Here is a 22,264-nt window from a genome sequence, read left to right as displayed (position 1 = left end):
GAGCTGGCAGCAAAAGAAGGTGGTCTGTGCAGAGGGGCGCTGGTGTGTGTGGCAGGGGGCGTGGCTGTGTGTGGCTTTCCCGCCAAGTCACGTGACGGGGGGCAGGGCCGGGCAGGCGGAGGCAATCTCCGCCCCTCGCGTCCAGCGGTCTCCGCCGGTGCCATGCCGCATTTGCATTTGCATTCGCAGGCGACGCGTGGGCCCTGCGGTATTTTCGTCGCGTCTCGGGACAGGCCCATGCCGCCGGACCAGGCCCTCTGATTGGCGAGGAACTCCGCTCTGCACAACCCCCGTCTTTATTTCCGGCGCGCCGCCCACCGCCCACGCCCACCGCCCTCTGCCTGCCCACCCCTCTCGCTGCCTCTTTCCGTGCGTGCAGCCACTCGGGCGTCTTCAGCCACCGACGAGCCGTTCATCTCCCTTGCCCTCGCCCTCGCCCTCGCCCTCCTCCTCCTCCTCACTCTCGCCTCCACCCTCCACCCTCTGCCTCTCCTCTCGCCTCTCGCCTCTCTCCTCGCACAGTGCCCCTCTGCGTGACATGTCTCTGCTTCGGTAGCCTGCGGCCTCCGCTCTCCCCTGCAACCCGCCCAGCCCTCTCGCGCCGTGCCCAGCTGAGCTGGCTGCTCGCTAGCGCCCGCCGCTCCGCCGCCTCTGAAAGCTGCCCTCTCCTCATTCCGCCCACCACAGCAGCAAACCTCGTCAGCATCCCCAGCCCATCTTCCCTCCCCCCTCACAGGCTTAGCCATGGCCAACAACGACGACCGTCCCATGTCTGCCCACCCGCCCCAGCACCATGCCTCGCACATGCCCAGCGACCTCAAGCGCAAGCGCAGTCCCTCGCACGAAATGCACCTGGCGCCTGCGCCACTGCCCAAAACCGCCAAGCACAACCATTTGCAGATCAACTACCTCGCCAGGCACAATGAGAACGACCTGCCGCTCATCACAAACGATGACACGCTGCCCAACATCCTCTCGCTGCTCAGCGACTACCAGGGCGTCCTCGACCGCCACGAGAGCATGGCCTGCAACCTAGGCGCTCGCCCTCTGGGTCCCATCCTCATCAAGCGCTTCGAGCGCTTGTTCGACGGTCCCCCCAGAGTCCTCAAGAGCCATGGCAAGGACAGCACCACCGTGTCCTGGCTCGACGTGGTCGAGTTTGCGCGCAACAAGCCCGAGCAGTTTCAGCTCGACCAGATGAGCGAGGGCGTGAGGGTCTGCCAGTTCTACACCAAGCAATGTCGGGTCCAGATCTCCGAGGAAGACTTCGTCCTCATTTCATCTGGCATTCCCCAAAAGATGATCCCCCCGCAGCCCATTATCGAAGACGAGGAGAAGGAGCTGGGCACCATGGAGATTCTAGAAAAGAACCTCAGCCAAATATGCTCTTTGGCCGATCAAGGTGAGTCGGCCCCTTTCCTTTGCTAATCTAGCCGTCCTGGCCCTCGAGCAAATACGCAATTCGTAATCAGTCCTGACGGTTCTAACCAATGCCTTTAGTTGCTGCTCGCACCAGGCAGCTCAACCACCGCCTCAAAGGCCGCAAACAGGCAATCCTGGATCGCAGAGCCACTGCGACTCCAGCGCCTCAAATTCCCCGCCCCACAAGTCCTTCCAACGTCGCCCTTATGAACGGTACCAACTCGAGCGTCTCAGGTCCAGGCCACAACCAACCTTCGCACCCGTCGCCCAGTAGCAGCGGCTTTGTAGCCGTCAATGCGCGTCAGCACCACGAATCTAACGGCCATGGGCACGGCCATAGTCGTGGTCATGGTTCTTCATCGACTACCCGGCACGAATTGCTATCCAAGTTTCATACTGTGAACGATCGGCGCGTGTCATCGCAGCCTCCCAGCGGCAATGTTGAAGTGCGGAGACCATCGATTGGCAGTCATTCAGCATCTCATCCCTCTCCACCCTCGTCGATCCCATCCCGGGCCCTGCAAAAGCCGACTGAATCTCCCTCTGGCGCACAGCAACCAATTGCAAGGCCTTCACATCCTCTCAATGAATCCGAGCTGCACAACATGATGAACTCGCCCGTCCCAATACCAAACACGCCTTCTAGCCTCCTCCCAGCCTCCAGCCAACGTGCCAGCCAACAACCGGAAAAAGATGACGGAGGCCCTTTCAAAGTTGAAATGGTGCACAGAATGGAGAGTCTTGCCAAGGGCGAGCGCATTGTTCCTCCCTGTGACCGCTGTCGACGGTTGCATATGGACTGCTTGAAAAACCTGACAGCATGTATGGGCTGTACAAAGAAGCATGCAAAGTGCTCATGGAGAGAAGTTCGGGAAGGTGAATTGCGTGGCGGCTATACCTATCCTGCTGGTACCACTAGCAACGGCCAGAGTGAAACAAGTGATCACGAGACCGGCGACCGCGCAAGTACAGCAAGCCCGTCAGCTATGTTGAGTCCATCGCACCATGGGATGACGCCATCACACGCCTCACACAGCAATGGCCAACACACTCCACAGCATCAACCATCTCACCACCAGCACTCTGAACAGGCCACGCAGCCCCCGCAGCAACACGACGCACCGCATGACGCGCAGGCCTCGGCCTCTCGCAACACTCCGCCCACGCGCGAGCACGAGAGAACCGTTGAAGCCCAACTCAAGGAAGCCGCGCAATCAAGCCTCGCGCATGCAAATGCAAGGCTCCCCGCATCAGACGGCAAGACTGCAGAATATGCCAACCAAGCCATGGTTGCGTAGGCCCATGTTGACCCACCGATTACTACGCCCCGAACCAGACAATGTTGCTTTTGCTTTTGCTTTTCCAGCCACCAGCTTAAAGCTTTTAGAGATGGGATCGGGAAACATCAGGTATCAAATGTTTTCGCGAGTGGTTTCTGGCTTTTATTTCTTGTAGATTTGTTTGTGATACCAACTTACCTTTTTTTTTTACTTTCAAATTAAGCCTTCTTCTGTTAGGGAGATTTTCAAATGCCATTGTTTTTGTATATGCGCATATCTTTCTTAGTTTAGAAGATGTGTTGGGAAATTACATCTCCCCGTACTGAAAAAAAAACAATTTGAAAATGTTTATTCGTATTTTCGATTGACCATCCACAATCTTGCTACTGTCTGTATCGCTGCCTGGATGGACTCTATCATCACTTTTTTCCTTGTTCTGTCATCATCTCCATGGCCGGCATCGTCGCAAACCGACTCATGACCTCGAGATTCTTCTCCTTGCTCATGCGCTCATCCGTCTTGCTTATTTCCGCCAGTATCTTGAAGTAATCAATATAAAAGGCTGGTGTGTACGTGTTGAAGAATTTGGCGGGCTTGTTGGTTGGATTTGAAAATGTGTGCGGCGCGCGGATGGGGGCCGTGATGTAGTCGCCTACGTGGGCGTCGATTATTTCGCCGTCTGGGCCGTGGAACTAGTGGGTTATGTGAGTATGGATAGGCTGTTGTTTGGAGGATGAGGGTGGTAGTAGGCATGGTAAGAATGAGGCCAAGGATTACAATAAACATACCCTAACCACACCCTCAGTCACCAAGAACGTCTCATCATGCATCTCGTGCCAATGCGCAGGCGGACCTGGAGTATTTGGCGGCAGAGTAAACTCGGCGCTGCCAATGCGGTTATCGGTTCGTGAGCCGTCTTCCATGATACGGCACGTGATGTGGCCTAGTTTGAGGATCTCGCCGGAGGATGCGGGGACAAAGTTGATGGGGCGGCGCGGCATCTTCATGCTTGCTAGCGCCTGGCGGGCTTCGTCGTCCATGGTTTGCGTGGGTGGTGAGGTTTGTACCGGTTGAGTCTACAGTGATGCGTCGGCAGTGTCTAAGGTTGAAAGGGGAGGGTCAACCGAGGAGAGAAATAGATGGGATATATGTCAATCTAGGAGCAGCAAAATCCTTCGGGTACATGTATGCCATAATCGTGGACGTTGTCGCCCAATTGAGGCTACTGGACTTTGCTACTGCGGAGAGCCGGTGGAGATACAAAGGTGTTTGGGGATTTATTCTTGGGGAACCGCCGGTTTTTTTCTTGCGTAGGGGAGAATGCTGGTGAAGCGGATACATGGATAAGATGGACTGCTGGCAAAATAATTGCCGAGATAGAGCTTCCTGAAAGAGATGCTGGTATTGCATCACAGACTTGGTGATGGTTGCATTGTAGGTAAAGGTGCCGCGTCCGGGCTCGCGGAACCGCAATAGCCGGGCACCGTAGGCAAATGGAACGGCCAGTTTCTTAGTATTTTACTATTTGATTATCTTTCCACGCATCTCTACGCCTTTTGCACGATGCATTTTACTTTTCTTTTAAAAAAAATCTTGTTGCTGTACCGATGTTTTACGTGAAAAGTGGTTCATTTAGGTGCTGGTCATGTGGTGTCTGGCTAGGTATGTCAGTTCCGCGGGGGTCTGGTCTGGTTAGGCTTGGTGTGGGGTAGTCGAAGCTGGTGATCAGGCTTCTGTTGATCCTGCAGTGGCTGTGGTGGCGGGTGTGGTTGCCTAATCATGACCCAGGTAAATAGTAGGAACACCCATCTACACCTACTTTATTGCTCCAAACAACCCGCCTTCCAAATCAACCTCACACAACAACCCTTACTCCTTACAAACCGTCACCATGGCAAAGAAGCTATGGACCATGCTGGAAAATAACCCCCATGTCATGAACCATCTCGCAAAGGACCTCGGCCTCGATACATCCGCCTTCTCTTTTCACGATGTCTACTCCCTCACTGACCCGGACATGCTGGCTTTCATTCCCAGGCCAGTCTTAGCACTGCTTGTCATCATACCACTCACGCCAACATGGCACGAGGCGCGCACAGCAGAAGACAAGGACAAGTCCGAGTATGCAGGCAAAGGCGAAACAGAGCCCGTCATTTGGTTCAAGCAAACCATCGGTAACGCCTGCGGTAGCATAGGTTTAGTCCACTGTCTGCTCAACACCCCGGCATCAGACCACATCCAGTCTTCTTCCCCTCTTGACCAGATTCGTGCCGATGCGCTGCCAAAACCCATCTGGGAACGAGCTAAAGTACTCGAGGATTCGGATGCCTTCGAAAAGGCTCATGCTGATGCGGCAAAACTTGGCGATACTGCTTCACCTGCACCCACGTCAGATGAGCATAATGGTCAGCATTTTGTCGCGTTTGTCAAGGCCAAAGATGGGCATTTGTGGGAGCTTGAAGGTGATCGCAAGGGTCCGCTTGATCGAGGGCTACTGGGCGATGACGAAGACGTGCTCAGCCCTGGGGCACTGGAGAAAGGAATTGGAAGGCTGATGAGAATTGAAAATGAAAAAGGTGGGGATCTGAGGTTCTCAGTAATCGCCCTTGCGCCAAGCTTCACATAGCATGATCAGGAAGCCCTGTTATGAATGGGCACGAGATCAAGTTTTAATCCCTCTCTCCCCACTTGGGCCATCCGGTTACGGCGTTTCGAATGTCATTCATCGGTAGAGTTGCCATTTATTCTATCTTTTACAGGAAAGGCTAGACAGATTTGTATGTCTGCATAGCTTAGTATAGTATCATCCCTGTCGTTGCCTGTTTACTTACTTGATGTATGTAAATCTAAAAGGCCACTTTGGACTAGCCGAAGCGGTTGGCTGCCGCGGGCCGTGTAATAGCCGCCACGAGCCGAACTATAGTTGCCGCAGTGGAGACTTTGCCTGTTGACTATGTAAGTACGTATGATTCAAAGTTGACCGGAACGTCGTTGGTCCCGGATCCGTCCTACATACGCACCCTTGTGGTACCGTGCTGTTCATTTTAACAAACATAATGACCTCCAGCGATCCGGCTCGCCCCTCGCGAGCCTCATCGCTTACGCTACATAGAATAACCTAAATGCAACACCTTATTGGTAAGCGGTATATCTGCCGAAAAGATACTGAACGCCAGTTGCAAAGCAGAATGGTAGTTGCCAAAATTGAAGCATATATCCACTCTCAAGATGAGTCCAAATAGGGCTTGGAAACCCTTCCACGACTGGAAAGCTCAGCATTGGCGCATATGTTGGCGAATATAATCTGATGACCCATGTCAATCATCCTCTTTTAGCGGTCGGAGCTCAGCAACCGTGCAACTGTATGTACACCGGTATGCGGTGCAGGGAAGACCTTGCAGATGCATACGCCACCAGGCCTGTGGATAGGTTGTTTTCTTAAGCCTGACATAATCAAAGACAGTACAAGTGGACAAGGCATGAGTGGGTATTCATATCAATTGACAAGATCTTCGGCAACAACACAGGAAAGCAGTGTACTCAGACCTGTATATTTCTTTTAGCCGATAATTTGTTAGAATGGAAAGAGAATATCATCACAGATTCCATTCTCCAACTGATCGCTCGCTTGTCAAGTAAGGTTTTTCTTGGTGACGAACTATGCCGAAATGAAGCTTGGCTCGAAACCTCCAAGAATTACACGGTGCTCGCTGCGGGGTTTGCTAGAATGACTTCTTTTCTTCCTAGACCACTAAAGCGTGTATGGTCTTGGTTCGTGGACGACAGCAAACTTATCCGAAATATTTTAAAGAAGCACGCGACATCTTAGCACCAATCCTGGAAAATCGCAACCAAGCTGAGGCAGAAGCAAAGAGAAAAGGCAAGCCCGCCCCAGTCTACAATGACATGCTAGAGTGACAAGAGAAGGAGGGTTAAATAGATGTAAACAATCTTGTTGCATGCCAGATGTTGCTCTCGTTAGCCGCTATCCACACCAACTCGGAGTGATTGAACCAGACAATGTTGCATTTAGCAAGCAATCCCCGCCATGTTGAAGACTTGCGAAAGGAGATTATTGAGGTGCTCACTGCCGACGGCCTGAGCAAGGCAGCACTCTCCAACCTAAAGCTCATGGACAGTGCTCTAAAGGAAACCCAACGACTTACCCCAGTTAGCTACTGTGAGTACCGTCCGCCAATTGCTATGAACACGGGACAATAGCAATGGCTAATCTATGTGTTTAACCAGTATCAATGAAAAGGATTGCAGCAGAAAAGGTCACGCTCGCGGATGGCACGGTCATCAACAAAGGTGATTACACAGTTGTAAACGGTAAAAACATGGCCGACCCGCCAATTTGGCCCGAATCAGAAAGGTATGACATGTAACGATATTACCCCCTGCAACAAAACCCTGCTACAGGCAATGAAGCTCACTTGGTCTCTATCAGTCCCGATCACATGGGATTCGGCCATGAGGATCAAGCGTGCCCTGGCTGTTTCTTCGCTGCCAACGAGCTCAAGATTGCAATGTGTCATCTTTTGCTAAAGTATGACTGAAAACTTGCATCTGGTGCAGATGTGACGCCATTACAAGAGTTTGCTGAGGCCATAACCATCGATCCGAACAACAAGGTACGATTCAGGCGCCGCCAGGAAGAGCTGGATCCAGAGTCTTTGTTTTCCAAATAAAGTTTTAGCCATTCCTCAGCTTACACACTCGGGACGTGTCAGAATATATGCCTATTTCCGGTACTTGCTTCTTTACAGTTGCGTTGCTGTGCTAGGTAGATCGAATTCAGAATTGACTACCGGTTGGTTTACAGTTGTAGTTTCCTTTGTATGATGTACGAGGGTTTTCTTTGTGCTGGGCGACTTTGTGGTAGAAAAAGTTTCGTTTGTTCAACGAGCTTCACCAAAAAATAAAACAAAAATTCCAGATCTGATATATATGGGAATTCCCATGTCTCACCCCCTGCTACTGGCCTGTAGTTTAATGTTCAAGTTCATCTTTTCTGTGTTTGGTTCGAGTTGAAGTTCCGCGGCAGTGCTAACCGATTCTTTGCTGCGGCGCAATACCGGAACCAAGAAGAGCAACAGAAACAGACAGGCAGTCAAGAAGTAGTAGTACCAAGGATTGACAAGATAAAGCTGAGCTTAGTACAGGGTATCTGCCAAAGCGCTATACCTAACATTGGGTCACGTGTCAGTGCCAAAATATCCTTGGGGGTATAGAGCTAGGCCTTGTGGAAATCGTCCTAAAAAAAGCTTCTCAACGGTCGTTCCCATGTCTCACATCAGTCCAGGTCGTATTCGGCAGAGGATTGGTTTCTTGCGTTCCATCAACTCACGCCACTGAACACGAGATGTAAGTACATGTCCAGAGTTTCGACTTACGGGGCGATACTTTACCGTGTGACGTAAGTATGAAAGTAAGTGTGCGAAGAGAAATTCTTCCATCCACCCAGTCTCTTTGAGTTGTAGTCATCCCTCTCTATAAAAAATTCGGGCCGGCCCCGCGAAGCTTACCCCACAAACCAGCATGTTGGTTGCTTTGCCACTATGCTTACATGTGCACTTGTATCGTAAGCCCTGTCGTCCAGACTTGCTACTAGTACACCGATCCGTTTGGTGATTAGCGCGTCATCTTTATACCAGGCTATTCGTTACAACTCTATACACAGCAAGTCCAACGGCCATGGATTCGTCAAAAAAAAAAGTCCGTATGTATAGTTCTTGCGATGTTTCGAGAGAGCCCTTGCAAGTCCCACTACTACGTATTCGGTAAACGTGGGGCGAGGAAGAAGTGCCGAACTTCGAATGTGCCTTTCGAAACAGCCGACATTCAGGCAGACGTTGGCGTTATGAAGGCCAATTTACCCATCCTAGCCAACCTACTACATTTGGTCGAAATCCCCGCTTTAAGAAACACATGGAAGATACTGCAGGGATTGTGTGGCGCGAAAACTGAGTGATGTGCATGTTGAGCCGATCACTTTCCGCATAAAGGGTGTTTCGGAAACAACGCACGGTAGTAGCTTTAATCAATCCGACGCGAGGTGCCGCTTGAGGTCATTGCGATCGGAGGATAATTTTATGCTGCTTTTTCCACTTCACGTGCTGCCTTGCGATTAGAGACGCTTACGTTATTTTGTAAACTTATTTCAGAGTTCTACAAACGGCGGGTACGATCAAAAACATAAGGATATCGGTAATAGTTAAGACCATACATGCGTAAGATCGATACTTTGTTTCAGGCAGATTTTGCTGAAGGGGATGTTGGCCCGTTCTGATTGACAGGGATGGCCAAGGGAACCTGTTGAAACAGGACATAGCTCGATATCTGGGATGGCGCATAACCTTCCTTGTTCTTCAAACACCGATCGGACTGAGGCTTTGCATCAGTCAAAGATTGCTTCTCAGGAATGATCAAGCCGGCCGTACACAGTACATACTTGCAGGTGATGTTCCGTCCCCAGTATCGTCAGTAAAGTCTATTGCGCTCTAGACCCTTGAGATGAAGTCTTGGAGTGTAGGGTCTGGTATGACAGAAGAAACATACGATAATAAATACGAACAGAGGCAAATGATTCGTAAACACTCCAATACAGCAGGTTGGATACCTCAAAGAGTAAACCCGTATTAATATAGTATCTGCTGATCCGTGCGCAGCCTACGTAGAGTGCTTAGATGAGGGGTGTACTCATCACAACAATGGGTGGAGAAAAGGTCCCTGGCCATGTCTAGCATGCATGGAGATCCCGTCGCAGATCCAGCGCACATAAAAGGAGCAAGACATCCGCATGGAGCTGCTGTTGTCACACTCGCACCTCACATCTTCCCAACATGCACTCCACAACTACTCTTATCAGCACCATCGCTGCCATCTGCGCAACTGCCAATGGCGCTCTCACCCGTGTCAACAACTTTGGGTCCAACCCAACGAATCTCCAGATGAACATAAACGTTCCAGCAAAATTGGCCACCAAGCCCGCCGTCCTCCTGGCTGTAAGTGTTCAGTGATTGTTGATAGATGAGCTCAAAACTGACAAATGTAGCTGCATCCCTGCGGAGGTTCTGGCGAGAGTTACGCATCATCGACAAAGTACAATGCCCTCTCAGAGCAAAAGGGCTTCATCACCATCTTCCCTTCGACCAAGAAAGACAACAACTGCTGGGAAGTCAACACCGCAAAGGGCCTCTCTCACGATGCAGGCGGCGATAACCAAGGCCTTAACAACATGATCCAATATGTCATCAAGACATACTCGGCCGACCCAGCCAAGGTCTTCGTCACTGGCAGCAGCTCAGGATGCATGATGACTAACGTCATGATGGCCACCTATCCCGATGTTGTCAAGGCCGCAACCTGCTACTCTGGAGTGGCAGCAGGTTGCGTAGCCGGTAGCCCAGGAGCAAGTCCCAGTACCGCCGACCCGCGCTGCGCAAACGGCCAGGTCATCAAAACCCCAGCAGAGTGGGCTGCGCAAGTCAAAGCCATGTACCCAGGCTTTAACGGCCAATATCCCCGCCTTATGACCTACCACGGAACCGCAGACACCCTCGTCAGGTACCCCAATCTGGGCGAGCAGCTCAAGGAATGGAGCGATCTTCTTGGTGTTTCTTTCACAAGGAATGTTACAAACACTCCCCAGAACGGTTACACATCTATGATCTACGGCGATGGCACTAAGCTTGTAGGTGTCAGCGCACAGAATGTTGGACACTATGTTCCTCCTCATGAGGATGCGGACATGAAGTGGTTCGGCCTCTAAGCTATGTCAATCATTGACCAGCGTGGAACTCTCACCTGTATCCGGTGCCACATTGGTGGGCGTGAATCACTGTCAGAGGTCTACATGTACATATTGCCAAACGCTACCTGTGCGGCTTTCTTCAGCACGTATATATATTCAAATACTTTACTTTATGATAAATTGCTCTGCATACAGGTGTTACGACATGTGACTTTGTTTGCGTGACGTGGTGAATCGCTGTGCATACCACCGAGTCATCTTCCTTAGACACAAACAATAACTACGTCACAAAGATTAAGCAAGAAATAAAAAGGATTGCTGTGATTCGTCTGAACAGTCAGCCTCCGCACTCCTGTTCATTCATGCATCGCGGGGGGAGTTTGGAAAACACGCGGCACAGTCTGGCCCATCAGTCCGCGGGACACCCTTGCGCAGTTTATTTAAACACCAGCAAAAAGTTTAAACTAGTCCCTAGTCTCAACATCATTGGCTGTACCCATAACCATTTCCAGGTTCTTCTCGCTGTCTTTCCACTCTTCTTTAACCAGGTCGAGTACCCATTGCCCCCTGGGCTTCAGACGGAACTTGAAAGGCTTCGGCTCGACCATGAACCCAACCACGACCATGGACAGCGGATCCACATCCTCACCCTCGGCAGCCTCTATATCAAACGCCCAGAGTAAGTATGCAATATTCAAAAATGCTCCATCAGTCGCGACACGCTTTCCCTGACATATCCTTCTCCCCTGACCAAACACAGGGAGCGGGAGGTCATTCCGAACCTTCCCACTCCGCAACCAGCGCTCAGGCAAGAATTGCTCCGCATCCCCCAGAGCCCCATCAAACACGTTCTTATCGCGGCCAATGGCCCACGCATTCGCCATGATGGTAACCCCTTTCTTGATTTCCACACCGCCGTATTTATCCGCCCAATCGGCGCGCCGAGGAATGGAGCCCGGAGAAACTGGCCGCCAACGAAACAGCTCGTGCGCGGCCGCGTCAATGTATGCGAGGCTGCTGCGGTCCGAAAATCTGGGGAGACGAGTCCGTCCCACAACGTCGTCGAGCACGTGGTGCGCGCGAGTCAAGAAGTCCCGGTTGTGTAGGGCTGCGACGAATAGCCAGAGTAGTTGACGCGGCGATGTCTCCATGCCGCCTTGTATCGATGTTGCGAGTGTGAAGGCGAGGTCGAGGTCTTCTACTGGGTCGTCTGCCGGAGCATGTTTTGCGGCTGTTGCAAGGGCTTGTTTTGTAGCATTCCAGCCCGGTGCATCTCTGCCGTGATGGAAGAGATGCATGTAGAGATTGGCTTGGGATGCAAACAGCTTGTCAGCAGACTGCTGCCATGGGGAAATGACAGTAGGCAGATAGCGCAAGAAAGGCATCAGATCTGGGATTTGGGGATTTGCGGCAAGATGCGTGACCTTTTCTTGGGTGCCAATGACTTTTTGCAATATTGGCTCCTCGATCTTGGAGATGCGAAGGCCATAATGAAGACCCAAGATGACGCTGGACTGGGTCCGCTCGAACAAAGGATACAAGGCCTTTGTGGTAATTGTAGAACCATCAGCACATTTTTCTAGAGCAACGCTGATGTCAAAAAGCAGCTGCTTAGCCTCTAGTTCCATGAGCGGCTGGTACTTGTGCGCTGCAGGTGCACCCAGACTTGGTGAGAGAACGCGATGATGCAACTTGAGATGGTCACCATAGTCGTGCATCAGCGTAAATCGGGAGCGTCCCGGCTTTGCTCCAGTGATCATTTCCATGCTCACTGAAGCCGGTCTGTTACTATACCATTGGCTGCGGCGACCGAAAAGCTCGGTGACGGCTTCATACGAATTGAGAACAACAATAGGTACGATACCAAAGAGTTTCGCGATCGTAATCGGCCCATTTTGTTCAGACCATGCACTCCAATTTTCCAAGGGCTTCTCTATCGGCGAGCTGTGGATATCGCCGATAAGTGGCAGCTTAAGGAGCGGCTTCTCCGGTGTATCATAGCGTTTGTTGTTGGTGTAGAGGTAAGCGGCTGTTAGTGCGCCGATAGCTAGAAAGACTGCTAGAGTAGAGTAGGACATGGTGGTAGCTGACGATAAGAGCCGTCTGAGGGCTTGTTTGGTTCTCAGTTTTCCGTCTCCATTTTATTCCCGTTTTAGGTTTAGAGTTTCAATAGAGGAGTGCTGGCTGGCCTTACAGCTAGGCTCACGTCATAGTAGTCACGTTGTAGGATAGGCTACTCGAACTAGCAACAAAACGGACTTTTGTTTCGTCTAAGAAGGAGGTAAAGGGTTCATCAGCGCTAAGCACGGGTTACTTTAGCATGGAAGCGCTAACACTTTCTAGCGCCATCTGATAATTGTCAGTGGTATATTTTCCAAAAGTGACGTCGTTTCTATCTTACAAAGTAGTTTTCTAGACCGGGCCTACGTGGTTCCCGGATCGGGTCCAGGGGACGGAAAGTGGACCTGAGCTGAACAAGCCCTGAACTTTGGCTGACACGCACCGATAGTCGGTACAGGAAAAACATGGAGTGATGCATACAGAAGGCGTTACGTGGAGAAAGAACTCCAAGTCAATCGTTTTGCTCCTCAAAACATACTCTACTCTTGCCTAATTGGGGGTTATTAAGTCCCAGCTACCCCGACATATTTATTGCGGCATCTGAGTCTTCAACTCGTTACAGTCTCTTCAGTTGCGCGCAACGCACACGTTTTCAAAGAGCACTTTGCTTTCACAATATTCATGGCTGTGTTTTCTTTTGATCTATGTTCCGATCTTTCATCTTGTTGGATCAAGGATGGGGGCAGTCTTGTAGAGCATGTAAGCTAATATCACGGTCTCAAGCTTGAAACTCCGGATCAAGCGTTAGGATCGGACGTGGCTGCGTGTGGTTTCTTCTCTCGTATTTATTCAGTCAGTTTCTACCCCAGTTTGCATGTTGTATAGTCTGCGAAGGCCATGTTCCTTATAGTAAACTGTAACCCCATTAATGAGCTCGAAGGTGGGACGTCAGCGCAACGGGTACTGGCTCTCTCTCAGCGGCTGCAAAGGTTTTTTATATGTATTCCTAATTCATCTTGATATTTGTGCATAGCTAGATTATTTGGAAGATTGTGATTGATCGTTGAACTGTGCTTGGAAATATGGAACTTATCATTATGCTATATGGTACCCATCCATCAGAGGCTGGATGGTTATGTATTAAATTGGCAACACCATTTAGATCTTACAAGTTCGAGAAATGGCGGTTACGAGAAAGTCTGTACCCACAATCATCTGAACCCATTCCTAGGACATCATTCTGGCATAAAGTCTTCGTCACAAAATTCAAAATTTTGTGAATGTCGATCATGGCTGTACTTGAAATCACACTTCTTGCAAGCTTCCATAATGTCGTACTGGATGTTTCTGTAACCTTCTCGGTAGGTTCTCCCAAAAGTACCTGTTCCACACTTATGTCTGAGCAACACTTTGCGAAACCATGTTAAACTTTCATGAACATTGTTCATACCAGGCATCGTCAGAGTAGACTTGATCGAAATGTACGAATTCCATTGAGGATCTGACACGATCCAGAGTAGGATTTTGCTCTCAGGGAACCTTTCTGTATAGAAAAACTTTTCCTCATCTAACACTGTGTAATCCCAAAGGGCCAGTACCATCTGAACTAGATGCCGGATTACCCATTCGTCGTTGACTTCTTCAGATGCTGGTTTTGTAATATAGGCGCATATTCCAGTGAGCATCGCTTCTGTGTTTACGAAAACACAAGCTTGGGTGGGGTCTATGGAAGAATGAGGCTCCACGGTAAGCGAATGAATGGTCTTGGTGTATCGGAAACATGGTGCGTAAATTTTGTAAAGCTGCGCTCGCGGTTTCTCACAAGTGTTCTGGATAAAAGTGTTGAGTCTTCTGGCATAGTTCGTGGCATCGCGACTGTCATGGAAACCAAGGACGACACGATCTGACAGCCTATCAAAGTCAGATGCGGTGGCACAAAGTACGCTGGTTTGGCTGGTGGCGTAACGCTGGAAGTAATTCTCGTTGCTCGAAGCCCAGGCTTCGCGCAGCTTGAGCCCGAGTTCGTCAGCCGAAGCGATCAGCTTATTTTGCTCCAATATATTTTTCAGGGCCCAAACTTTCTTGGCGGCTGATTCAGTGAGAGCAAGATACGTCAATTCTCGTACGGGCATGCCACCACCATCTTTGCGGTACTGCACATAGAGCGAAATCAGGATTCTCTGTGGCGACATATCTTGCACGTCTTTGATCTCTTGGCTCCCTGTCCAAGCCTGTTCGATAGTCTTGACGTCCTGGGCGTGTGGTAAAAGAAACCAGCAACGACTCATATAAACCGTTTTCAACCTTCGGTAGCACGAGTACGCCAGATGTTCATTGGCAGCAGTGTCGTTTCCGGTGATGTACAGCCCTCGTACTCGCGCCTCATACTTGGCGCATTCCCAGACCCTGAAATCGACATGTTCTCCGGTGGTCTCAAAGAGGGGTTGGAAAGAAGATTCAATGGTGGAGTCCATTGCATCGAAGGCCGGTTGGTTGGGCACCCCAATTGTCTCAGCTCCGGTAATAGTACCGTCAAGTCTGTCGCCACACCAAGAGTTTGCGTAACCCGGTATTGAAAGAATGTCGGGTTCTTCGATGATTGTGTAGGATGATCGCGAGCCTTTATCTACCACAGACATAAGTTGCCTTATGATACTGGGACGGAAGATATCACGGGCCCAATCAACGATGTAGTCCATAATTAGAACCAGTTGAAGTGCTTCGTCATAGCCAGTAATACTCCCTTCCCACAGGAGTACGATGTTCTGCTTCTGTGTCAACAAAAGAATCAAATAATCCGAATCAACTCACATAATAGGGCAGATCGTCTGGGCCAGACTTTGTGACGTAACATCCGTATACCCTCCACATCTCACCAACGTACGCAAGAAACCAAGATAATGGGCCCCCTGGTATCGGCATTCTATTGAATTCATCTTCTTGGAGCTTCAGCTGTAGGTACAGATGATTCCGTATCGGTACTGCCGTTTGTATCTCAATTTTCCGAAAGTCGCTGTTGCTTTTGAGGCTTTTGGCTTCCATTACTAAGAATGGGTAGATGGAGGCTCGCCCACCACTATCTGGGTTACAGCTGATAGTCAATCTGTTGAGCAGTTCATCGATCTCAGGGTCTTTTCCTAGGTAGGAATTATGTGGTCGCTCCAAGATCTTCTCAATGGCATCTGTAGTTTTCAGCCCGTAGATTCGATCAGGTTGCATCTCTATCTGACGATGATTTTCGGGGTCATTCTGGATTACGCTTCGCTCGCCAATGCGAGTGGTAAAAATGTCAGTCAGCCCTGTGGGCAAACTAGATTCACAATTAGTTGTCATGTTTTGCTTGGTGACTTCATCAACTTACATGCTATACTGTTTTGAAAATGGCTCACATTCGCATACTGAACGATGTTTTTGACGCTCCGCGAGGTTCTTTGTTCGACTGTTACTTTCTGTCGAGTTTACCTCGACAAGGGATTGCCACCGACGTTTGCGGCACTGCTGGCTACCTTCTATCAGTGTACTGGATCTGTAGCAAATCAAGCTCGGAGTTTGACATACCATGCAACTTCGATTTCAAATCTTTCAAAGATGCGATTTTCAAGCGCCATCCGCCAGGTATCTTCGTTCACGTTCGTGCTTCTCGATTCAACAGCCACCTGGCTTACGCGCGTTGCCCGTGTCTTGTTTTCAAGCTCCCATGGCTTATTGGTGATATCCGGTCGAGGCTGTACTGCATATGACTCGTAAATCATCTGGCCTAATTGTTGAATGTGCTGGAACTTTGTCTGATGTTCTTCTGGAACATTTCCCGGACGCTCTGGGCAGTACTTCCGTTCGTGGAACTTGATGCGAAACTCATCGAGGATCCGCTTGTTTTCAGTAATCTTTTGGCCTTCTGTTGGATTGTCTGGAACAAAATCAATTGAATTTCCCTTTCTTTTCTTGGGTACTGAATTTGAGTGCAAATTTGACGTTCCATCTCTTTTTCTCTTCCTTCCATCACCAGCAGCAATACGTTGGCCCTGTGCATTTCCCTTGGCTCTGAGATCTAAAGTCATGATTGCTGGAGCGAAAAGGCAGTGGAATATGGTGGCTCTGGCCTAAGTACTTCGGGATGTAAGTCCAATAGGTAGAGTTTGGAAGCTTTGCTACCAGATAAGAAGTCGAGACAGATTGTGGCAGGGCTTGCGTTATGAAAGGTGTAGCCAAGATAGCCGGTCAGGGGTATGCATCCATACCACGCTTATTGGGGCCAAAGAGCCCACACAAAGATCCTTCATGCAGGGGCGTGTTTTGATGCAAGGGCTTGAGACTCGCTTCTAAATACCTTCCGTCCGAGAATCGCTCAATCTTAATCCAATTGCACTTCTCCCACTCTAGCGCGGGCGCCACAAATGTTGGCTCTCTGGGCGTATTCGTGCATTCACGTGTCAACCAATCTACTTCTAACACACATCCTCCGTCCCTGCTGCAGGTCCCGGGAGCATAACACGTTGACCAGCCCAGCTTCTTTCCCCTCAAAGCCGCGTGTGAACAGGAAGTGTCTGACTATGTTTGTGATGTACGAGTCTGGGTTAGAGTGAGGATAACTGGCAAGTTGTTAATTTGGTATAACTTAGTGTGAAACCAATCGAGCTGCGGAAACGTCAAAATCGCATATGGCATCAATTTCGTATTCGCCATGCTGGTAAGTCTCGATTCATCTTTTGAAGCCTTAGAAATTGTATCTGCAGCGGAGTATTATTGGGCATAGTGGTGCCGTGACAAGACGGTCGTTGTGGCTTACAGAGCTTACTCATTCGACAAGTACCACCTTTCCTCCATTAGTGACGTCAGTGTACTATGAAGCGAGGCTTATTGCGGAAGTATGAATAGAATTGAAGAGCAAACAAACGTCACCTGTACACTCAAGTCCATCTGCCCTTGATTAGAGGATGTGGTATTTCTGGGTAAACTTTACCGAGGAAGTCTCATAGATGCAGCGACCAAGATGGGACATGAAGGAGTGGCTCAAATTGGCTGCTCAACCAGCCTCGAGATATATCGTGACAACAACCTGGTCATACGACAAGAATGAACATTTCCCATTTGTCAGGGAAGCCACTTGGCGTATGAGCCCAAGCGTTATTTGGACATGGTCGGACTGGATGGCGAAAGATAAACGTACGTCGACGCGGGAGTCTCCAAAGGGGTTTTATTCGGGCCAGCTACGATGCCATGTCGACATGCAGCCAGGTTATGTCGTGCTTTCTAGTGGCATTGGCAGGGTAACATTGTGTGCAGTCTAGCACACGGAAGAGAGTTGCGATCCAACGAGACGGCTTGGTGCAACGCGTAAGAGTGTCGGAAAAGACCAAGTCTGATGCACCTTTTCGGAGCCTGTCGGCTGGTCGGGTTCAGCCCTGCTAGCGCGTAGCGGGGGGCACAGCCAACCCCACCACCACATTGCCATCTTGGCCGTTCACAACCCACTTAGTGACATCAAGCTCGCTGGCCTTCAAATCATTGCGCTGTATGGATTTTGTACACTAACCTGTTTCTATTTCTCTTACTTCTGCGTCTAGATCAGGGCAGCCGCTCTGCTTGCATTTCCTTGCGCCACCGCTGGCTGACCCGCGGTTACTAGCCGCAGTATGGCCAACGCCGCCTGGAATTGCTGCTAGGCCCACTAGTACCTGTTAATCCGTGTCGCCGGTAGGGTTTGTGTTCAACAGCAATTGTGGACTTCGGCAGGCATACCATCAGCGATCGGCAGTTTCCTGATGTCTGGATCAGCCGTATAAGAGTCTGCTAGTGCCCCTCTTGTTTTTTTCTTTTCTCAAGGGGAGGCTTTTAGTGTGCAGTGTTGTCTAGATTGGAAACCATCCGGACTTCTCTCTTAACTACCATCCCCCCACCAAGTGCTTCATTAAGCATAAATCTCGTCTTTTGTAGGATACTTGGAATACAGATTCTGCAGCATATTCGACGGTTGCTCATAATGGCGAGCAAACCAATCTTTGTAGCGACTCATCCCCGAGCATGCTCAACAGCTTTTGAGCGGGTGAGCACGACGCCATTGTTTCCCCTCCTCACAAAATAAGGTTCTCACAGTCATCTAGGTCTTCATGACACGTCACGAAACCCTCCAATGTGTTCACGAGCCTTTTGGCGACGCTTACTATTTCGGCCCTGAACGTCTTGCTGAGCGCTATGAGAACGACCCAAAAGCCAGGAAAGAGAGTGGTTATGAAGAGAGCACTTACAGGACGATTTTCGACCGCATCGCGAGAGAGAACGAAGAGGTTCGTTTGCTAATCTTTCCGTGTGTTTCTACAGTGTTATCGCCTCTCTTTTCAAGATATCTCATCCCTGGAGTCCTTTTTAGCATCATCTGCAACGTCTCGACTATACCATCCGTCTTTCTTTTCTTATGAAGTTTTTTTTGTTTTCTTGTTTGAAATTTCAAAATTTCTAGTTCCTTACTCTTGCCCAAACATATTACTGGTGAGCACGGCTAGTCTCCGTGTTTTAATTCTTGGTAATCTGAATTTGCAAAGACTTTGCACGAAGTCCAGAGCAACCACCCATGCTTGCATCAATTGGAGATTGCGAACCAACTTTCCTCATATTACCGGCATGAAATGGAACTCCTGATGGTCTCTTTCGTATTTTTCTTTTCAGCTTGTCGTCTTCTCCCAATCCGAGCAAAACATGCATTTCCTCATGTCGTTAACAGACCTCGCACTCACCGACGCCTAGGGAAAACGCGTTTTCATAAAAGACATGGCCCAATACTGGATTCCACCATCCGGCAAACCGGCAACCATTGCTCCATCACTTTCCAACTACCGCCGCGGTGTAGGAACAAACACAACAGAGCTCTCGCCGGTCGCTACACGCTCTGACCCTTCCAAGCCACCTTACCCATACGACACTGAAGGCGAGCCTGGAAACCCAACCGTGATCCCCAAAGACCTTTTGGCCACATACCACTTTACTTTCTTGATCCGTCACCCCAAATACAGCATCCCATCGTACTACCGCTGCACGATCCCCCCTCTGGACGCCATGACCGGGTTCTACAACTTCCGGCCCGACGAAGCAGGCTACGAAGAACTCCGCCGCCTCTTCGACTTCTTACGGGCAGAAGGCCAAATCGGACCAAAGTTCGCAGGCCAAACCGACGAAGCGCACAAAGAGCAGACCAACGGGCACACGGGGGGCGTGGAAATCTGCGTCATCGATGCCGACGACTTGCTGGACAAGCCGAGTGAAATGGTCGAGGCGTTTTGCAAGACGACGGGCATCGAGTGGGATCCTGGTATGCTGCAGTGGGATTCGGAGAAGGATCAGAGCATTGCTAAGGAGGCGTTTGAGAAGTGGAAGGGGTTTCATGAGGATGCGTTGGATAGTGATCGTCTGAGGGCGAGGACGCATGTAAGTCGCATTCCACCAGGGGGTTTGCTTCGAGGCAATTGGCGACTAACGATGAGTAGAAGAAACAGCCCAAGTCAGACGAGCAAATGTTTGAGGAGTGGAAGGAAAAGTTTGGCGAGGAGGGCGCAAAGACGATTCGGGATACGGTTGCGGCGAATGTGGAGCATTATGAGTACTTGAAGCAGTTTGCTATCAAGGTCTAAGCCAACGTGGAGAGTAGAATTTCCATTCCAGAATATGGCTTTTTAGTTTGTTCCCTTTGCTTCTAAAGCCAAGATGGGGATTGAAAAAAGAGAGAGAGAGAGAGGGATAAAAATACATTATGCAGTCAGCTGAAAAAGGTGCAAACAAATCCCCGCATGGTTCCCCAAAGTAAGAAGAAAAAATGGCCCTCCAAATGCACATATTCGTACCCCATGGATTTTCAAAAAAAATAAGAAATGAACATGCCAACACCATTTCCCAAAACACCTGCGCTGGCCTAAATAAATAAAAAAAGTCAAGATCGAAATCAAAAAAAAGCAAGAAGAGAAGTATTTCAGGTATGAAGAGCGCCCATCTCAATCTGCCGTCTCCTCTCCTCACGACTCAAATTTCTCGAATGAGTACTCTGGCCACCCGCACTCTCAGCCCGATGGGCACTTCTCCCTCTCTCCTGCAATTGCATCCACGCCTGTTGTTCACCCAGGCTATCCGGCCTGCTGTGCCCTCTGCCGCGCTGCCACTCCGAGTGCGCTTGCACAGGGGTACCCACGAGTTCCTGGCTATGCAATTCGCGGTCGTGCTGGTCTGGGTCTTCGGGGAGATCGATGCGGAACGTGCTGTTTGCGTCGGGACTGGGTCTGGAATCTGACTTGTGGAGGAGGAGGGCCATTTGCTGGTTTACGCGGTCGTCTTCGCTGTAGAGGACGGCGGGAGGGTGGTCGGCTGGGCGCATGGCGGTGGGGTACATGTTTGTGACGAAGTTGTTGTAGTAGGATTGTTCGGACCAGAGGTTGGCGCGGGCGTCCGGGTGCTGACGGGGTGGGGGCTTGTTTGCGGCTCGGAAGGTGATGATGCAGAGGACGGTGTAGGTGAGGGTTGCGACGGCGCTTAGAACGGTGCCGGTGGTGGCTGAGAGGCCCCAATGGTAGGCACTCGAGGATAGGAAGTTGTAGGCGATGGAGATGAGGCCGAAGGCTGACGAGGCAAGTGCGGGTCTATGTTGGATATTGTTAGCTTTGCGCCTCCTCGTGGTGGGGTGTCTTTGAGGGGGGGGGGGGGGGGGGGTGTTCGCACAGGAAGACGTTTTCGGCTTGGAAGTGTTTGTCGCGACAGGCGAAGCAGAGCAGCGCGGTGAATGAGTAGCCGGCTGTCAGCAATGCGACAACGAATACGGAGAGGACGGCCTGAGTGAAGCGCAGCTGTGCGTCTTTGGCGTAGAGGCCGGGCAGTATGAGGTACCTGCGATCATGGTTTAGTTTACAGTGGCTCCGTGCGTGTATCTAAGACTGTGGTGGTGTACACACCCTCCGAGAATCATCCACGACGCTGCTACGGCTATCAGGCGCCAGTACCACGGGGGCCTCTCTTTGTCCTCGCGGCCATGGTCGTGAATGCTCACATAGGCGTCGTTGGTAGCGCGCATTGGATCGGTCGACGACGGCCTGGCTGGTGGTCCGGGTCGCGATTCAGGCGGTTGCTGGCGTCTTAGCAGCGGGCGACGGGGAACCAGATGCTCTCATACGCGACGGGACGGGACGGGTAAACGAGTGACTGAGGTGAGACGGGTGCCTTTAACCAATGTCCCTGTCGCCGCCGTCGTCGTCGCCGTCAAGCGCGGATGCGTGTGCCTGGCTTTCTCGTCTCGTCTTGAATTCAGCCTGGCGACGTAGCGCACGTCACTTCGGCCCGTTGAGGCGTGCAGATGCAGCCGAGGCGCACGGCGCAATGGTTTCCAGCAGGTGGGGGTCACCACCACCACTAGCAGCGACCGACGGAACACAGGGGAGAGCGGAGAGAGAGAGATTCGCGAATGCCGTTTGTTGCAAGCTGGGGAGAATGGAAGAATGGAAGAATGACCAAAGACGCGGGCTGAATGCTTAGTCGAGGAACATGGAGCCAGTGTGCCGGTACGCTGCTGAGGCCGCCGCCGACGCCTGCATTGTACTTACACTGCATGCACTACACGCTCAGCCACTGGCTGTCATCATCGCCCCATCCACCCACCATGTCGACACGCTCTCCTCGCCGTGTGCCGCCTTGCGGAGAGGCGCCCGCCATCTCTTTGTTCCTTCTTTTGTGCCAGGCCAGGGCAGCCCCATGTTCCAGATCGCCTCACAGCCAA

The 22,264-nt window shown here is 50.7% G+C and overlaps 9 protein-coding genes across 9 annotated transcripts; 5 read left to right on the top strand and 4 right to left on the bottom strand.

Annotated features, from left to right (window-relative positions):
• Window positions 1–744: 744 nt before the first annotated feature.
• Window positions 745–2,720, top strand: PSV08DRAFT_169850 (uncharacterized protein; the record flags this gene model as incomplete). The annotated part of the gene is made up of 3 exons (XM_014218104.1): window positions 745–1,402; window positions 1,501–1,868; window positions 1,977–2,720. 3 exons carry the CDS (start codon window positions 745–747, stop codon window positions 2,718–2,720), a joined length of 1,770 nt encoding a protein of 589 aa, XP_014073579.1.
• A 134-nt stretch (window positions 2,721–2,854) lies between these two features.
• PSV08DRAFT_261795 (RmlC-like cupin domain-containing protein) lies at window positions 2,855–3,855 on the bottom strand. The gene is made up of 2 exons (XM_014218061.2): window positions 3,491–3,855; window positions 2,855–3,394 (listed from the first exon to the last, which is right to left on the bottom strand). The coding sequence occupies exons 1-2, from the start codon at window positions 3,740–3,742 to the stop codon at window positions 3,122–3,124; spliced, it is 525 nt and encodes a 174-aa protein (XP_014073536.1). The 5' UTR covers window positions 3,743–3,855; the 3' UTR covers window positions 2,855–3,121.
• A 677-nt stretch (window positions 3,856–4,532) lies between these two features.
• PSV08DRAFT_261786 (uncharacterized protein) lies at window positions 4,533–5,636 on the top strand. Its single transcript, XM_014218055.1, has one exon. It carries the CDS (start codon window positions 4,594–4,596, stop codon window positions 5,326–5,328), a length of 735 nt encoding a protein of 244 aa, XP_014073530.1. The 5' UTR covers window positions 4,533–4,593; the 3' UTR covers window positions 5,329–5,636.
• A 1,086-nt stretch (window positions 5,637–6,722) lies between these two features.
• On the top strand, window positions 6,723–7,261 carry PSV08DRAFT_346831 (cytochrome P450; the record flags this gene model as incomplete). Its single annotated transcript, XM_014218053.1, has 3 exons — window positions 6,723–6,882; window positions 6,951–7,077; window positions 7,153–7,261. 3 exons carry the CDS (start codon window positions 6,723–6,725, stop codon window positions 7,259–7,261), a joined length of 396 nt encoding a protein of 131 aa, XP_014073528.1.
• A 2,286-nt stretch (window positions 7,262–9,547) lies between these two features.
• On the top strand, window positions 9,548–10,476 carry PSV08DRAFT_168509 (carbohydrate esterase; the record flags this gene model as incomplete). Its single annotated transcript, XM_014218105.1, has 2 exons — window positions 9,548–9,709; window positions 9,760–10,476. 2 exons carry the CDS (start codon window positions 9,548–9,550, stop codon window positions 10,474–10,476), a joined length of 879 nt encoding a protein of 292 aa, XP_014073580.1.
• Window positions 10,477–10,922: 446 nt separating this feature from the next.
• PSV08DRAFT_377093 (cytochrome P450) lies at window positions 10,923–12,536 on the bottom strand (the record flags this gene model as incomplete). The annotated part of the gene is made up of 1 exon (XM_014218106.1): window positions 10,923–12,536. One exon carries the CDS (start codon window positions 12,534–12,536, stop codon window positions 10,923–10,925), a length of 1,614 nt encoding a protein of 537 aa, XP_014073581.1.
• Window positions 12,537–13,754: 1,218 nt separating this feature from the next.
• Window positions 13,755–16,577, bottom strand: PSV08DRAFT_358538 (uncharacterized protein; the record flags this gene model as incomplete). The annotated part of the gene is made up of 4 exons (XM_014218073.1): window positions 13,755–15,284; window positions 15,331–15,829; window positions 15,881–16,021; window positions 16,078–16,577. The coding sequence occupies 4 exons, from the start codon at window positions 16,575–16,577 to the stop codon at window positions 13,755–13,757; spliced, it is 2,670 nt and encodes an 889-aa protein (XP_014073548.1).
• Window positions 16,578–18,346: 1,769 nt separating this feature from the next.
• On the top strand, window positions 18,347–20,256 carry PSV08DRAFT_4913 (P-loop containing nucleoside triphosphate hydrolase protein). The gene is made up of 4 exons (XM_014218107.2): window positions 18,347–18,562; window positions 18,621–18,803; window positions 19,261–19,938; window positions 19,998–20,256. Exons 1-4 carry the CDS (start codon window positions 18,500–18,502, stop codon window positions 20,139–20,141), a joined length of 1,068 nt encoding a protein of 355 aa, XP_014073582.1. The 5' UTR covers window positions 18,347–18,499; the 3' UTR covers window positions 20,142–20,256.
• PSV08DRAFT_358536 (uncharacterized protein) lies at window positions 20,019–21,925 on the bottom strand. Its single transcript, XM_014218108.2, has 3 exons — window positions 21,447–21,925; window positions 21,217–21,381; window positions 20,019–21,137 (listed from the first exon to the last, which is right to left on the bottom strand). The coding sequence occupies exons 1-3, from the start codon at window positions 21,563–21,565 to the stop codon at window positions 20,477–20,479; spliced, it is 945 nt and encodes a 314-aa protein (XP_014073583.1). The 5' UTR covers window positions 21,566–21,925; the 3' UTR covers window positions 20,019–20,476.
• Between the last annotated feature and the right edge of the window lie 339 nt (window positions 21,926–22,264).

The sequence above is a fragment of the Bipolaris maydis genome (assembly GCF_028858645.1).
Source record: "Bipolaris maydis strain C4 unplaced genomic scaffold PSV08scaffold_1, whole genome shotgun sequence".
Lineage (NCBI taxonomy): Eukaryota > Fungi > Ascomycota > Dothideomycetes > Pleosporales > Pleosporaceae > Bipolaris > Bipolaris maydis.
This window is presented reverse-complemented; position numbering and strand designations above follow the sequence as displayed.